At 41.3% G+C, this 17,675-nt stretch overlaps 1 protein-coding gene across 1 annotated transcript in view; it reads left to right on the forward strand.

Moving 5' to 3' along the window:
* The window catches only part of MEP1A (meprin A subunit alpha), a 43,850-nt gene extending 30,619 nt beyond the window's left edge, over window positions 1–13,231 (forward strand). The window contains exons 10-14 of the mRNA XM_025382560.1: window positions 1,752–1,967; window positions 5,448–5,912; window positions 6,909–7,082; window positions 7,579–7,879; window positions 12,418–13,231. Coding sequence (XP_025238345.1) covers window positions 1,752–1,967; window positions 5,448–5,912; window positions 6,909–7,082; window positions 7,579–7,879; window positions 12,418–12,574 — 1,313 coding nt within the window. The 3' untranslated portion in view covers window positions 12,575–13,231. The remainder of the gene's footprint in view (window positions 1–1,751; window positions 1,968–5,447; window positions 5,913–6,908; window positions 7,083–7,578; window positions 7,880–12,417) is intronic.
* Window positions 13,232–17,675: the final 4,444 nt, after the last annotated feature.

Here is a 17,675-nt window from a genome sequence, read left to right on the forward strand (position 1 = left end):
CCAGGCCACCACAGGGAATGTCAGAGGTGATAAGCCACTGACACTTCCTCCACCTTTGGAAGAGGGTAAAAGTTTCTGTCACAGATCAGATTATCAAACATATCATTCCAAGTGTCCAAAGGTTGATCCAAGCCTGAAGTGCTCTCTAAATTTCCGTTTTAGCCTCTAATCCAACCTATTCTGTGGCCTTGCTGCTAGGCTAATGTACAATTGCCAGCTAAACACAAAGGTAATCTTTACTGTGAGAGGAATCTGCTGAAAGAATGTTCTAGTAAGAGAAAAGGACCACAGCCCAGAAGAAAGATCTGGAAAAGCTGTATCAGGTTAACTTGAGCAGCTATTATGCTTCTTTCAGAGGAGGTATGTAATGAAACATGTCCCTCTGCTAGAGAACTCTTGCGTAGTTACAGGTGGATGCATAGACATGAAGAGCTCGAAGGATCCCTTGGGAGGATCCCTCCCATTCAAAACCCACAGAAATAATTAAACACCTAGGTATTGGCGGAGCTGGGGATAATTTAGGCCTCCTGAGTTCTGGACTTGAATTATTTGACTCTCAATGAATGCTTCATAAAAGAATTCCTCAGTAAGAATTACTTAGAAACCTTTTTAGCCTTGTGCACTCCTTTTTTCTTTTTTTTTTTTTGTAACCCAGGCATTCAATATATAATTATAATTCAGAGGTCTCAGGCAAGTTCAAATACTGAGAAGAAGCTACAAGGGAATATAATTTGCCCTGCATTAATATTAAAGTCATTGTGATATTTTAAGCATGGTAGGAGGCTTATTTAAACCATCATTGCTTGCTGCTGATATGAAAGGCAAGTGCCTCAGTGTGAGGCAGGGAGCATCACGGAGCAACACTGGAGTACCCAGCACTATACTGTACACTTACTTTATTTTTATCTTGGGAAATGTTTTGATTGAAGCGTTTTGATATGGAGTTGAGTGTTGGAACACAGGATAAAGAACTTCTTCATATGCAAGAATTTTTCATTGTGCTTGACTTTGACAAGTGTGTGGTTTACCAAATGGTACATTTATTTAGCTACCTGATTGTTTTTAGAGGAATGAGTTTTGAGGTATCTGAGTCAGGTAAACCCCATCTCTGGCACTAATGTAGACACTTTTCACCCTCTTCAGTGTCCTTCCAATGCCTTCCTTTACATTCAGGAGAAATTTCCATTTAATCTCTAATGTGTCCTGAATAGCCCTTCTTATAATATAGTAAAGATTATTTTTTGCCACTGATTATTTTTGCCACCTAGTTATTAGGCTAGCAACAGGGGAAATTGAACCCTTATCATTGTCAATGTTTAAAACCAAATCCTAACCTTTTGAATTCCACAGTGTCTTATACAATGACGAGACCAACCCAACTCTTTTCCTTGGAATGAATCTCTAATTTAAATGACGAAGTCAATGAGAATAATAGAATTCATCTCACAGACACCAAATTCCATCAAACATTGCTTGAATCCTGTGTTTCTTTAAGTCAGAGGTATACATTTCACAATCTTGGAACAAAGGCAATCAAACGCAACAGTGGAGAGCAAGCTTTAGCCAGTGACTAAGTCCATTGAGACAGAGAATGTTTGTTGAAAAATGTCCTTCTTTTTATTTTCCTCTGAAGAGTTCTAGCTTTTGTTGCCTGGACAATGGCCATGGTTCACGATTTCACTTTGTTTGGGTGGACAGAACCTTGGGGTGTGGGAAGCCAGACGTGTGATGTCTGGGTGCTCTTTCCATAGGTGCCGGCTACTTCATGCAGCTCAGCACCAGCTCAGGGTCCGCAGAAGAGGCAGCCCTACTGGAGTCTCGGATTCTTTACCCAAAGAGGAAGCAGCAGTGCCTGCAATTTTTCTATAAAATGACCGGAAGTCCTTCAGACAGACTCATTGTCTGGGTCAGGAGGGATGACAGCACAGGCAATGTTCGCAAGCTGGTAAAGGTGCAGACCTTTCAAGGTACTTAGAGGCATCCACACAAGGAATGGATTGGGTTAAAATCTGGGATCCTGCTTCTTCTCCTCCTTCCCTCTTTCTTCCTACTCCTCCTTCTTCTCTCTTGCCTCTTCCTATTCCTCCACCCACTTCCTCCTCTTCTCAGAGCTTAACATAATGTACGGCATGTTTTAATTACTCTATGAATGTTTTAACCACTGAGAAATTAGAAGCAGTATCTTGGGCTTACGTAGGGATGAAATATATTTTTGTAAGAAGCCAGTCAGAATATACAAATCCAGTTTTCACTAGAAATTTAGAGAAAGCAAAGGCCAAGACTGAGAAAATGGATGGTTCAGGAATGGAGATAAGAAGCTAAAAGACCTGTGGGAATTGATGTTGCTGGAGAGAGAGTAGTTAAATAGTTGACCAGCTCATGCCTGGAATCCCAGCACTTCGGGAGGCCGAGGTGGGCGGATCACAAGGTCAGGAGATTGAGATCATCCTGGCCAATATGATGAAACCCCGTCTCTACTAAAAATGCAAAAATTAGCTAGGCATGGTGATGCACACGCGTGTAGTCCCAACTACTTGGGAGGTTGAGGCAGGAGAATTGCTGGAACCCGGGAGGCGGAGGTTGCAGTGAGCCAAGATTGCACCACTGCACTGCACTCTAGCCTGGCAACAGAACAAGACTCCATCTAAAAAAAAAAAAAAAGAAAAAGAAAAAAAGTTGACCATAGTGTTTTGCATCTGTTTCAGAAAAACAAATGATACCATTATTTAATATGCTGATGTAACTTGAAGCCTGCTTGTGAAGTTGGTGGCAAATAAGTCATTTGTATACGTTAACTTCCTATAATCACTTACATGTTCCTAAGTGTCGCTTTGAATATTTACATAAGAAGGTCAACATGTAAATGATTACAGATGGAGAAACTTTTTGTTGAAAAGTAAGAAAGCTTGTCTCCCTTTTCCTAGTTATGAATGAACCACCACCACAAGAAAAGAAAGCAAATACTTTGTTTATAACCCTGGATCTTGATTTATGGCCAGATTATCCTAGCATCCAACTGCCTACCTTAGCATTTAATTTCTCCATTGAAATGAGTCCAGAGAAAGGAGTTAGTTTTTATATATCTGCTGCTCTTGAAGGAGAAACCTTCCTTAGAGGTCACTTGTAAGAATAGGTGCCCAAATCGCCTATATCCAAGCCACTGTGTGGGCTGCCTGGGAACTCTACAAATCACAGTTTTGAGGGGCTCACTTTTCTGGTTGAAATTTATCATAGTTTACATGATGTAAGGATGACAGCTAGATACCCTTTAGGAGTTGAGGATGTGTTATGTTACCAAGGATTGTAAATATTTAATGAGAAAATGAGTTGGAGTTTCAATAGTATTGATGGGAGCTGTTATCACTCACTTTCATCTAAAGCTAAAAGTGTTACTTCTAAGCATAAAACCAACCAAGCAAACATCGCATGCTTAATTATTTTCTTACACTGCTGTGCTTTGTGTTTCATTGAATTCAGAGTATGTCTGTGTAAGTTCCCTGGGAACACTGTATGAATGGGTTTTTAAAGTAGTCTGTTCCGATACTGGTTTGTCAATGACATTTTTCAAAAAGGTTAATTGAATATCACTTAGTGTTGTTTATGTGATATTCAACTTAAGACAGTTGCAACCAATTTGAATAGCTTTTAAGTTTTGCAAAATGTATATTTTGACCAAAACAGTTACACACAAAATATGTCCATATGCATATCTGTATATAATATATGTTGCATACGTAATGCTTATATACAAACTTACATGAAAAATGTTTGCATACAACTATGTGTATGTACACACACACGCACACACACACACATTTTCACTGAGGCCAGGACTTCCTTATAGATGACAATTCTGAACTAACAAGGATTAAGTTTGTCTCAAACGATCTTAGTAGCGTTGTTGCCTGACTGATTTAGGGCAGCCCTGTGGAAGCATATAAACGAAACCTTCTTAAAAATTTCACAGATGAATCTTTGCCTATATGGTATAGTCTCCTGGGTCTCCTTCCCAGTACCAAATTCCCCCATCTCAACCTCATTTTGACATCCTATGTTAAGAAAAAACAAAGCAGGTACTCATCAGCAAGAATGGAATCCTATTCTCTTGACAGAATTCCCGTGATCTATAACCTGCTGGATAAATAGTTCCAATCCTATATCTCTGTTCCTATTCCTAGACTTTCTGGCACCTATTGCCCTTCAAGTCCATGTGTGTTCCAGTAGGCTGCAGTGCTCTGCCCAGGAGACTGCAGCTACCTAGATTTGTATGTTACAGAGGTGGTCGTGTGCTTTCTTTAGCTCTCTCCTATGTTCCCATGTAACCTAACCACACAGACCATAATCAGCTCCACCCTAGGAAACAGAATATTGTTAGACCTGTCCCTTGAAGTTGTCCTTAAAGAGAATGGCCTGAAAACAAAGGGAGATTAAAGGTCTTTTCCATTTCAGGGAAAATATAGTTCTGTAAGTAGATTTCTCGTTAAAAGACACAGAAGAAGGAAAAAAGACACTCATCTGTAGGAACTCAGTTTGGCCAACATGACTTCCACTTGGAAGCATTTTTCCTCTCCTCTTCAAGCCCAACTCTAGGGAATATCCTGTGCAAAAATACCAATGTAGGTGCATCTCTTTGGGGAATTGAGTTGCTCTGCTTTTGCAGTTTCCTCTCTCCAGTATCCCCAAGCTCCTGTCTGGCTTTGTATGCTGTTCAACGGAGGATCCCATGTTCTAGAACAGGCTTCTCACCATCTTTCCTCAGCTCTTAATTCAAAAGTCCCACCTCTAGTTCTTGCTCAGAGAAAAAGCAAGTAGACCTAATCTTTATTAGAATGTGAATTTCTAGACAAGAGTACTCTCTTTGGATTACCTCGCTCCCCTACATGGTGGACTTTCAGATAATATAAGGAAGAGAAAAAAGTCTAGATGTTGGAGAGGGAGTCAGTTTCAGGTAGGGAAGACTCAGTTAGTCCTACAAGTTACTATCTGCTCTTCAGCATTCCTTATAGCTCTCTGGCAACAAGTGACAGGTCAGACCATATGGAGTTACTATTTTTTGACTTTTGGCTTACAAAATGGCTATTTTATATGATTCAGCCTAACACTTGGGCTTTCATTGCTAACATTAGGGGTTACACTTGAAACCAGCCCACTCAGGAGGAAATCCAGAACCTGGATTCTTATACTGATAGTGGAAAACAAATTCATGGTTAAGACTTGAATGTGAATTTTAAAATAAATCATAGTATTTTAAGAAACCATTTTTCCTTATTAGATATGTAACTTTGGAAAAGTTACTTAACCAGTTTATAATAGTACCTATGTTACAGGGCTGTCGTGAGGATTTGATGAGATCATTTACGGAAAGCACATGGCACTGTGCCAAACTCACAATAAATACTCATTAAGTGTTGGCCACGATTCTCACCAGCCTTGTTCTCTGTCCTCAGGAGATGATGACCATAATTGGAAAATTGCCCATGTGGTGCTCAAAGAGGAACAGAAGTTTCGCTACCTTTTCCAGGGCACAAAAGGCGACCCTCAGAACTCAACTGGGGGAATTTACCTGGATGACATCACTCTAACAGAAACCCCCTGCCCCACGGGGGTCTGGACAGTCCAGAATTTCTCCCAAGTCTTGGAGAACACCAGCAAAGGGGACAAGCTTCAGAGCCCTCGATTCTACAACTCAGAGGGCTATGGTTTTGGGTTAACTTTATACCCCCATGGCAGAGAAAACTCTGGCTACCTGAGACTTGCTTTCCACGTGTGCAGTGGGGAGAACGATGCTATCCTGGAGTGGCCAGTAGAAAACAGACAGGTGATAATTACCATCCTCGACCAGGAGCCCGATGTCAGGAACAGGATGTCCTCAAGCATGGTGTTCACTACCTCCAAGTTGCATACATCTCCAGGTGGGTGGTGTCAGCATAAATAAGAACTACTCCTCGACCCAGAAAGGCCCACAGATGTGATTCTGTTGTGCAAGAAAGAGTAACGTTGCCCTCACATTGTCTCCTTGGGAATACCAATAACATAGTTGTATTGGAATTTCAAGTTAAGATTTTCAGTGCCATGATATCCTCCTTCCCTTTCCTAAATTCACTCATCAAACATCTATTGAGGGCTTACCATGTGCCAAACTCTGTACTAGGTACTTAGAATACCAGTGAATCAGGTGGTCCCTGCCTCATCGAGTTCATTGTGATTGAGGAAACAGATACTGCTAATCATTTATCAAATACTCAGAACTTGCTAGGCTCTGTGCAGAGGTAGTGTACTTACTCCTAAAATAGTACTCAATGTTACTATGTTCATGAAATAAACTTACATCAGTAAAGAAATGGACAAACTTTTTTGTTTTTTTTTTTTGAGTTGGAGTCTTGCTCTGTCACGCAGACTGGAGTGTAATGGCGCAATCTCGGCTCACTGCAACCTCCACCTACCACGTCCAAGCAATTCTCCAGTCTCAAACTCCCGAGTAGAGACGGGGTTTCACCGTGTTGCCCAGGCTGGTCTTGAACTCCTGAGCTCAGGCAATGCACCCGCCTCGGCCTCCCAAAGTGCTGGGATTACAGGTGTGAGCCACTGTGCCCAGCACTATTTTTTTTTTTTTTTCAAAAGAGAAGACCTAAGCCTTAGAAGAAAGAAGTCGTAGCTGTCCCTCTCTTTTCATTAAGAGAGTCACTCAGTCGCAGACAACAGATCACTCAGAGCTGTGATTCTCTGCCTCTCCCATCTTTCAATTCTGAATTGCAGTTCTCCTGGAAAGAGTAAATAGCCTAATTTTTTTCCAACACGGTTTTTTTTTTTTTTTTCTGATTTACAAAGCCCTGTATCCTTATCAAAGACAAACTGGAAAGTGAAATCTAAAGAGGTAATGTGATTTTATGTTACCTACAACTTTGCAGTGATAAATGACACTGTCATCTGGGACAGGCCGTCCAGGGTAGGAACCTATCATACAGACTGTGATTGTTTTAGAAGCATCGACTTTGGCTGGAGTGGTTTCATCTCCCACCAAATGCTGAAAAGGAGAAGCTTCCTGAAAAATGATGACCTCATCATGTTTGTGGACTTTGAAGGTACTTTTGTTGGTCTTCCTGAGTAAATAATCCTATGCTCTTGGCACTCTACTAATTTTATCCTGATTTTAAAGCACACATAGAGGGTGGGGATGAGGTTAAGAAAAATGTGTTGTAGGAGAACCACATTTTATACAATTGGTCAAGGACTCACATCTTTATTTTAACTGTCCTTGAAAGAAACTGAAATTTTAGTGTCATCTTTTTGATAATTTTATCAGAGGTAACAGTTGGCTGATTTCAATTTAGTTTCCATCAGTCTATCCTTGCTAACTTTATGCTTCCTTTTGCAAATTCGATAAATAAAAATGTGACTGGATTACTTTAAAATAAAAATAGCTAATACTATGGGAATCAGCTGGATTCAAAGCCACTTTTTCATGTCACTAAGGGTGATGGGAGATAGAAGCAGGTGGGGAACTTTCACCAGAAGTGGGAGTTAATTGTAGTCAGTTACTAATCCTGGATCTTCCTCATGACCCTCTATTTCCTGAAGATATCACCCACCTCAGCCAGACTGAAGTTCCCACTAAAGGCAAAAGACTGAGCCCCCAAAGCCTCATTCTCCAAGGCCAGGAGCTGCAGGTCTCCGAAGAAGGTTCGGGAAAGGCCATGTTAGAGGAAGTGCTACCTGTCAGCCTGAGCCAGGGGCAGCCCAGCCGACAGAAGCGGTCAGTGGAGAACACAGGTCCCCTGGAGGACCATAACTGGCCACAGTACTTCAGAGACCCATGTGACCCAAACCCTTGCCAAAATGATGGCGTCTGTGTGAACGTGAAGGGGATGGCGAGCTGCAGGTAGGCTCTGTGACTGGGGAGACAGGCAGGCCAGCAGACCTGGGCTGCATGCATGCTTACCCCTGGTAAAGAGTGCTGTTTGCAGAGTAGGGCGAAGACTACCTCAGATGATCAACTGGATGCGGTTTTCCTTGACTCTACAAAGGTGTGCCCTGGATTCATGGGCTTACGCTGCCAGGACAGAGGTGTCCCAGGTCTCCTTGTCTCTTGACTTCCACCTCTTTTCCTCCTCTGGGGTATTGTCAACAGCATCTTGGATGTTGTTGGAATTTCTAACTCTAACAACATCCAAGATGGCTTCTAGCCTAGGGACTTTCTACTCCATGACAGTGGGTCTCAAGACGAAGCTTAAATACAGATGTTATTATTAGTTCCTAATGATTATTAGTTCTATAGTCTGTCATTTACACAGTGCTATTATTACAGTTATATTTTCAATATTAGTAGTAAGAACACCTGATATTTCTGACCCCTTGTTATACATTGTGTAGTCTCCTGAGCATCTTCCACACATGATCCAAATTCATTCTCACTGCCACCTCTGACATAAGGGCTCTTCTTATCCCCAATTAGTGTATCAAGAAGTTGAAGCTTAGAAAGGTTAAGTAATTTATCTAAAACGTACCCAGATGGAAAATGCTGAAGCTGGGACTTGCATCTAGGTCTGTCTGGCAGCACAGTTTGCTATATTTAATAGTTATTTTTATAATGTTTGCTTGCATGAAACCCTAAAAGCTGTTTCACAAAAGGAGGTGTGTGATGACAGAAGTAGCAGTTCCATTTGAACAGTAGCAGATGTAGGAACTATTCTGCCTGCCTCAAAAATTTACATTTTTTCTGAGTTCTTTTTAGTTTCCATGTTTTTTTCTTTTTGTAGCTTTTATTTTGAAATAATTTTAGACTTACAGATACAATGCAAAAATACTACAGAGGCTTTCTCTATACCATTCACCCAGTTTTCCCTAATGTTAGCATATGACACAAACAGTAGTACAATTAGCATAGCCAACAAGTGAACATTGGTACAATGCTAGTGAATAAATTACAGGCCTTATTCAGCTCTTCCCAACTTTCCCACTAATGTTCTTTCTCTGTTTCAGGATCCAATTACGGATCTCATGTTATATTTAGCTTTTATGTCTCCTGTCTCCTAATCCCCTCCAATCTGGGACAATTCCTCAGTTCTTTCTTGTCTTTCATTACCTTGACACTTTTGAAGATCTCTGGTCAGGGATTTTTTTTTTTTTTTGGTTCATCTTGTTCTCTCATGATTAGATTGAGGTTTCACATTTGTGGCAAGATTAGTAAAGATGTGCTTTGCCTTCTCACTGCATCACGTGAGCAGGTACATGATGCGGGTACATGTCAGTACTGGTGATGTCAACCTTCATCATCCGGCCAAAGGCATGTTGGCCTCTCCACTGAAGAGTTACCGTTTCTCCCTCTGTAATTAATGTTGCAGGAAGTCAGGGACCCCGAACGGAGGCTGAAGCCGCGGCAGAAGAACATAAATTGTGAAGATTTTATGGACATTTATTAGTTCCCCAAATTAATACTTTTATAATTTCTTACGCCTGTCTTTACTGTAATCTCTGAACATAAATTGTGAAGATTTCATGGACACTTATCCCTTCCCCAATCAATACCCTTGTGTTTTCCTATGCCTGTCTTTACTTTAATCTCTTAATCTCTTACGCTGCCAGGACAATGTCATCTTCTTCGTAAGCTGAGGAGGATGAATGTTGCCTCAGGACCCTGTGATTGTGTCGACTGCACAAATCGTTGGTAGAGCATGTGTGTTTGAACAATATGAAATCTGGGCATCTTTAAAAAAGAACAGGATAACAGCGATGTTCAGGGAACAAGAGAGGTAACTTTGAACTGGCCCCAGGTGAGCCGGATGGAATAGAGCTATATTTCTCCTCTTTTATAAGCAAATAGGAGAAATATCCCTGAATTCTTTTTCTCAGCAAGGAACGTCCCTGAGAAAGAGAATGCGCCCTGAGGGTAGGCCTAGAAACGGCCCCTTTAGAAGCCTCCTGTCTTTTATGGTCAAAGCCGAAGGGATGAAATAAGCCCGGTCTCCTGTAGCGCTCCCAGGCTTATTAGGAGAAGGAAAATACCCACCTAATAAATTTTGGTCAGACAGGTTGTCTGCTCTCAAACCCTGTTTCTTGCTAAGATGTTATCAGTGACAATGCTTGCCTGAAATTTCCTTAGCAATGTTAATTTCACCTCATCCTGTGATCCTGTGATCTCGCCCTGCCTCCATTTGCTTTGTGGTATTTTATTACCTTGTGAAGTATGTGATCTCTGTGACCCACACCCTATTCGTGCACTCCCTCCCCTTTTGAAAACTGCTACTAAAAACTTGCTGGTTTTACGGCTTGGGGAACATCATGGATCCTGCCGACATGTGATGTCTCCCCTGGACACCCAGCTTTAAATTTCTCTCTCTTGTGCTCTTTCCCTTTATTTCTCAACCCAGCCAAGACACTTAGGGAATAGAAAAGAACCCACGTTAAACATCGGGAGCGGGTTCTCCTGATAAATTAATACATATCTTGGGAGAGATATTCCAAGACTGTATAGACATCCTGCTTTTCCTCAAATCCTCACACACTAATTTCAGCATCTATTGACACATCCTGCCGCAATACTCACCACTGGGATCTTCTAATGTTGATTTCCTATGTCCTTCACATTCGTTAATTAGAATTCTTCTGTAAAGAAGAATGGCCCCTTCACCCCGCTAATTTGTTTATGCGATCATTAATTTATATCATGAAGGAATCATAAACATTTATTTTATTCAGTGGGCTCTGTTGCAATAATTTCGTGATTTATTTTGTTGCTTCTATTGTCCCAGTTTTGGCCTTTGGGAGCTATTCCAGGTTGGCTCCTGTGCTCTTTCAACATCGGATTTTATGAATACAATGTTACTTTCTGGCACCATAGCATGCTCTAGGCTCATCTTTTATTTTCCCCGCCCCACCCCTATAATCAGTCTTCCAAGAAGCCCTCTGGTTCCTTTTATTGGGGAAGGCCCATTGTTTCTGGGCTCCAAAGCCATGGGTCTGCATGTCTTTGCCTGACAAGCCCTTAGATGCCAGATTCCACTATGTGCCCCCAACAGGCTTCATCCTTCCCGGGCTAAGGGAGGCCAGGGTTGCCACTTGTATGTCAGCCTCTACTCAGCCAAACTATTCCTCTCCTAGAAACCTGCAGCTGAGAGTTGGGAGAATAAGTTTTTCTAAGATAACACTAGGGGATATCACTAAGTTGTGTTTGGAGGGGACTGGGTCAGAAAAAAAATGTAACAAACTTGCTATTACTCACTGATTTCTAAGAATTCAATTCTCAGGATAGAGATGAGGCTTTGAAAGGTAAAATCATTCAGGATGAGTAAAAGAAAATGCTGACTTTTTTTTTTTCTGGTTGTGTAAATTGCAGTGAGACAGAGTTTTGCTCTTGTCACTCAGGCGGAGTGCAATGGTGTGATTTCAGCTCACTGCAATTTCCACCTCCCGGGTTCAAGCAATTCTCCTGCCTCAGCCTCCCGAGTAGCTGGGATTTCAGATGCCCACCACCATGTCTGGCTAATTTTTTTGGTATTTTTAGTAGAGACGGGACCATGTTTGCCAGGCTGGTTTCGCCATGTTGGCTAGGCTGGTCTCAAACTCCTGACCTCAGATGATCCACCTGGCCTCCCAAAGTGCTGGGGTTACAGGCGTGTGCTATCATGTCCAGGCAGAAAATGCTGACTTCTGATTGTTTCACTCTGCCCTGTAGAATTCTGCTGAGCAGACTTTGTAGTAGGAATGTTTGAAACAAAGGCTGGAATTGTCACAAAGGTATGGATGAGACATTACCAGTTATATGCCTTGATTATGAGATTAGTTGATCTTTATACCAGACAACATTAAGAAACAAAACTAAGGGCTGGCCGTTGTGTGCTTACTCTGTGTCAAATACCTTGATAAGTACAGTGTCCTCATTATCTCATGTGACCCTCAGGGCAACCTCATGAGATAGTAACAGTACACTAACCTTACAGTAACATTTTATTTGATATTATTTAGAAGTTTCCAAGCTACCACTGATGCTCTAAGTCAGACTGTATCTGGGGAATTTTCTTTGTAGCTTATATTCTTAGCCAGTGTCAGGCAATGTATTCCTTTAGTGTCTCAGACCTTCCTCCTGAATCCTTGATGGCTGAGAATCCTGGATCTGGAGGTATACCTCTTGGGATTAAATTTCAAGTGTGAAATGCTTACTAACAATGTGACCTTGAGCAAATTATTTAACCTTCCTGTAAGATGAAGATGATGAGAATGGCCAAGTAATAGCCTCCACCTCAAAGGGTTGTTGCAGGGTTAAATTAGTTGGTTCATATACAGCACTTGAAATGGGACCAGGCACTACGTGGACCTGCTCAGTGAGTATTTGCCATTTTTATTGCTGCGGAGATGAGTTTTGCTAGGAGACACCTGAGGTCTGGGTAGTTCCCACACTCCCTTCATGTCCTTTTCCCTCAGGTGCATCTCTGGACCCGCTTTCTTCTACACAGGGGAGCGCTGTCAGGCCATGCAGGTGCACGGCAGCGTCCTGGGCATGGTGATCGGAGGCACAGCTGGCGTGATCTTCTTGACCTTCTCCATCATTGCCATCCTTTCCCAAAGGCCAAGGAAGTGACCTGCCTGCTGGCATTGACCAGACCACAGCAGCACCTCCTCCATGCAGGCCTTATCTTCCCATGGTCAGTGCAGTTTGGGGCAGCTTTTTTATCAGCCTTGCTTTGGATAGGACCTCCAAGGACTAAGGCCTCCAGCCCCATAGGTGACCCTAGTCATGTTTCTGCCCGACATAATCCTGTTACCTTGCTATGTGCTCCTAATGTATCTAGGGTGTCCTGTGACAACACTCATCACACTTCACAGTAAATCACTTGTTTGACTGACTGTCTTTCCTATAGACTGTAAGCTCCATGAGGGCAGGCACATATTGTTCTCATTGACCATGCTGGTCCCAGTGCCTAGAGGCATGGCCGGCACATTGTGCGCACTCAACAATGGTTGAATGAATAAAACAAGAAATGAATGAATAACTAAGATGTAGAAACTCTCATTTATATTGCAGATCAAATATATACGATGAAATTCATATGCTGAATATATTAGAATCAAATGTTCATTTTTCATTAGACGCAGTGGTGTCATTACTCTTTTAAGATCTTGTTAAAGATTTCAAATAAAGGTTCTTCTGGGCAGCCAGTCTTCACAGCATTTGCTTTCCTCTGAAATTCTAAGAGAAGGCCTTTAATAAATTTAATAAATATTGAGTTAACACCTTCTTTGTATCTGGTATTGTATGTAAGTGTGGGTGTGCATGTGTGTGTTGAAGGGTGGGGGTGTTCAAAAGCTCTTTCCCAGATCTTTTAAGTTTAATAGTATATTTCATAGCTATTTATGTAAAACATTATCATATTAACAAACTGAAGGTATCAGGGAACTTTAAAGAAGTATTTTTAGATATGCTTTCTTTCCATAGTTCCTAAGGAGATAAAATCTGTCTGGGGCAAAGAAGTTCCAAGATAGATCAAGTTCCAAGATAGATAGCTAGGAAAAAAAAAAAGCTGAAGTTTCTATACCTAATCAGCAAAGAGTCAACTCTGGAAGTTTAATAAAAGAAAAGCTTTTAAGGGTTCTGAGTGGTCCTTTAAGTTATCAGGCTTTGTAAGTAGAGATTTTATGACAATTTTGTAGAGGTAAAATGCACTGGAAACAAAATGAGAGATTAACATGAGTTTCTTTAATGCAAAGGTATAAGAACAGTTTCTAGAAAGTGAAAACAGCACCCCTGAGGGCAATAACTCTCAAACTTGAGGTACATCCATATCCCAGGGAGGGCTGAGTAAAACAGATTACAGGGCCCCATCCCCAGAGTTTCTGGGTCAGTAGATCTAGGGTGGGATCTAAGAAAGCGCATTCTTAAATGTGCCAGGATCTAACAAGATGTAAGAATGTGCCAGAATCTAATAAGTTCCTGGGCCATGCTGCTACTGCTACTGACTGCCCCACAACCCCCACCTCACAGACACCTTGAGAACCACTGCTCTAATGGATAGAAAACAGGTCTAGAAGCCAAGCGTCCTGGCTGCAGGCTTGGATTGCCCATCCAGCTAGCTGGGTAATTTTAGTAAGAAATCATTTAAGCTCTTGATCTTAGTTTACTAACTTGTCAAATGGAAATAATAGCTGACTATCTCCTTCCACATGACTTTACCACCTACAGAGTAGCAGAGTAATACAATGGGATAATGAATATGAACCTATCTTAGAGTTTAATATGCATGAAAATATTACTATTCAATGTTCAGACTAGATAGGAAGCTATCCTGTCACCAGCCCAATTGTATTATCTCCAAAGACCAGCTTGGAAATGGATTCCAGCTTTGTTTCTCGCTGTGCTTCACATTCCTGCAAACCCTCCACTAACCTCACAGTTAGGCCTAAAGAAAGCCGTGCCCTTGACACTCTGCTCAGTATCTGACCTCAGAAGTGAACTCTAGGCTTTGTTGCTGCTGCTGCTGTTATTTTCCTTTTGTTTTATTAAAAGGAGCATGCTGTGGTCCATCTCATGTGGAAAGGCCCCAAACCCAAACCAACGACAACATTTCTTAAATACATGAGTTTCTCTCTGGAGGTAGCAGAAGCTCAAATTTCAAAGACAACGTAGTATTTTCATCTAGTACTGCAAATTAAAACCGCTAGGTCAAAATAATGATAAGGAGGTACCAGAATTGGGGGAAAGCATTTTGATATTTATTTCTCTCTAGATTCTCATCCAGCACCATGCCTACTATCTATGTTCATCAGTTTTGGTGATTAATGGTCACCTCTGTTGATTGATTAATGATCTGGCTCACCATAAATCTGATATGGTATTCAGCTTTTCTTTATGCCCAAAGCCGTCAGTCATTCCAGAAGGACTAGCAGATACTTTATTCTTTTAAGGTGTTGGCATGGTGATGGCAGAGTGGGCATGTAGGATGTGGAGTGGGTAGAAATTAAGCATTTCATAATCTGTAGGCAGTGTGGAATTCGGGATTTAAATGAGCAACATGAGACATGTGGGAAATCCTCCCTGCATCTGAGTTCTGACTTCTATAACCTTACATAGTGAGAATAAGTCATAGTGGCTTGAAATTTTGAAAATGTCTCATGCTTCCACCACGATATCCTTAATACATCCCCATCTGTATCTTTTCCTTCTGTGAACTGACTTGAGCCAATCTGGCCATTCACAAATGTCAGGTTCTTTCAGTAATATCTGGAGCCTCTGATAATTAGAAGTGGGTGGGAACTCTAACCCCCTCTCTAATGATGTTAAAATGAATCAAGATTTGAACTAAATTCTGCTACACATTCATATTTGTTAACCATCAAGCACACAAATAGCCATCCAACCTGTTTCATATGTGTAGGGAAGCCTCTGCTCTGTCCTTTTAAGTGCTCCACCACCAAGCCTCTTGGTTTAAAGATTCATTCTAGACACATGCAGCCCAATAGTCTGAAGACCAGGATCAGTCAACTCTCTACCTTAGGGTTTCCAAACCTCAGCCCTGGTGATATTTTGAGCTGGATATTCTTTTCTGTGAGGGCTGTTCTGTGCATTGTGATCTGTTTAGTGGCATCCCTGGCCTCTACTTACTGGATGCTTGTAGCACACTTCCCCAGTAGTGACAACCCCAAATCTCTAAGACATTGACAAATGTCCACCTGAGGGGCAAAATCATTACTGATTGGGAGTCACTGGTCTAGTTGGGTCAGCCAATGAAACCTTGTATTAAGTAAGGGAAAACTAGGACCAAATAGAGTTCTAGTCTAAGGTTCTACCCCAAAAGTTAGTTCACTGGGCCTGCCAGAGTATTGTACCTATAGCTATCTTGACAATTGTATTTAACCAATGCAAAAATTATTTCAAGCTTCCTTTATACTAATAACAAACCCTCTGGTATGGCTTGCTATATAAATATTTAAAGTTTTGCAACAGATATTTCTCCAGTAGAGACTTTTGATTAGGATCTTTCAAATACTAACTAACTGCTCTTGGAGTGTGTGTTCCTTTTCAGAATGCTGTGCATACTATTTAACCTCCCTCAGGGTATGGATTGTAGTCCCCCTGCATGCTGTATACAGTGTAATACCTATACGGAGGCATTTACAAGCAAATTACAGATGATCTCACACCTTCCCTTCTTGAGCTCCTCCTTTCTCATTAATTATATCATTTGTTTTATGGCTTGATGACATTTTTGAGATTCTGTATTTGGGTAATCTTGTATTTGGGTAAACTGAGACAATTCTGGAGAGGCTAAGTCATAGAGCCACTTAATAGCAGAATATATTATTCTTGTTTGACTACAGAAAAGCTTAATAAGATCAGAGGTTTGGAAGGTGCTATAAAATATAGGCTAAACTATATCGAACACTATGTAAAGGTCTTTTTTACTTGGTTTTCCTTATTAGGGATATCAGTTTTATGGATGATTAGTCACCTACTCAAATTTCTATGTGTTTATAAATATGGCTAAAACACTTTTCTTATGTCAGTTTTAATATAAATATGTTTTTCAAAAGTCTCTAAGCAAAGAAAAGTTTGAAAGGATTTATAGTTATCCTGTTGCTGTGAGTATCATTTAGAAAACTCTTGAAAACTCTCATGAATGGGGGATAGGAGATAATGGAGTCAGGTGCCAGTGACCTCTAATGAGTACTGATATGAAAAAATTTGATAGGAAAGATTTTATATGGGTAGGGCAGCCCAATAGGATGTGTGTGTGGATGTGTGTGTGTGTTTGTGTGTGTGTAAGAGCTGCAGCTAACAGTGATATCAGAGTAAAGACAGGACCCATCTCTCTTTGCCTTCTGCAATTTTGCCAAGGACTAGTCCTGGAATCCCAGAATGGATTGAGACATGGGCCTCATCTGGGTCACAGCATCCCTTAGGGCCTAGACAAATTTAGGACAAATTGACCCATGTGTGGCTCATCAACTCAATGAAAATCATTAAAAACATTTAAAGATCCTATCTGGTCAAGAGAATAAAAGGAGAATACAAAAATGGGGTCATAAGAAAGGTATGAGAAGAGAGCAGGAGGTACAGGAGATGTTCAGATGATTAGCCCCCAACAAAAATGGTCACCAACATCCATTCTTCTTTTCTCAGTAATAGAATCTCCAAACTCCAACTGGTCAAATGACTACTCAGAGTCTGGTTTACATTCTCCTGCTTCCTTTGCAGGTAGATGGGTGATATGGTTTGTCACTGTGTCCCCACCCAAGTCTCATCTTGAATTGTAATCCCCATATGTGGAGGGAGGGAACTGGTGAGAGGTGATTGGATCATGGGGGTGGTTTCACCTATGCTATTCTCGTGATGGTAAGCGAGTTCTCGTGAGAGTCGATTGTTTTAAAGTGTGGCACACCTCCTTGCTCTCTCACTTTCAAGTCTTGCTGCCATGTAAGATGTGCCTTGCTTCCCCTTTGCCTTCCACTATGATTGTAAGTTTCCTGAGGCTTCCCCAGCTTTGCAGAACTGCTAGTCAATTAAACCTCTTTCCTTTACAAATTACCCAGTCTCAGGTAGTTCTTTATAGCCGTGTGAAAATGGACTGATACAGTGAGGTAGTGTGACCAAATTCAGGCCAATGGAATGGAAGCAGGAATGTTGCATGTGAGCTTCTGGGAACCTTTCCTAAAGGAGTCTTGGTGCACACCCGCAGTCCCTTCCT

The sequence above is a fragment of the Theropithecus gelada genome, chromosome 4, assembly GCF_003255815.1.
Source record: "Theropithecus gelada isolate Dixy chromosome 4, Tgel_1.0, whole genome shotgun sequence".
In the NCBI taxonomy this organism is placed as follows: Eukaryota; Metazoa; Chordata; class Mammalia; order Primates; family Cercopithecidae; genus Theropithecus; species Theropithecus gelada.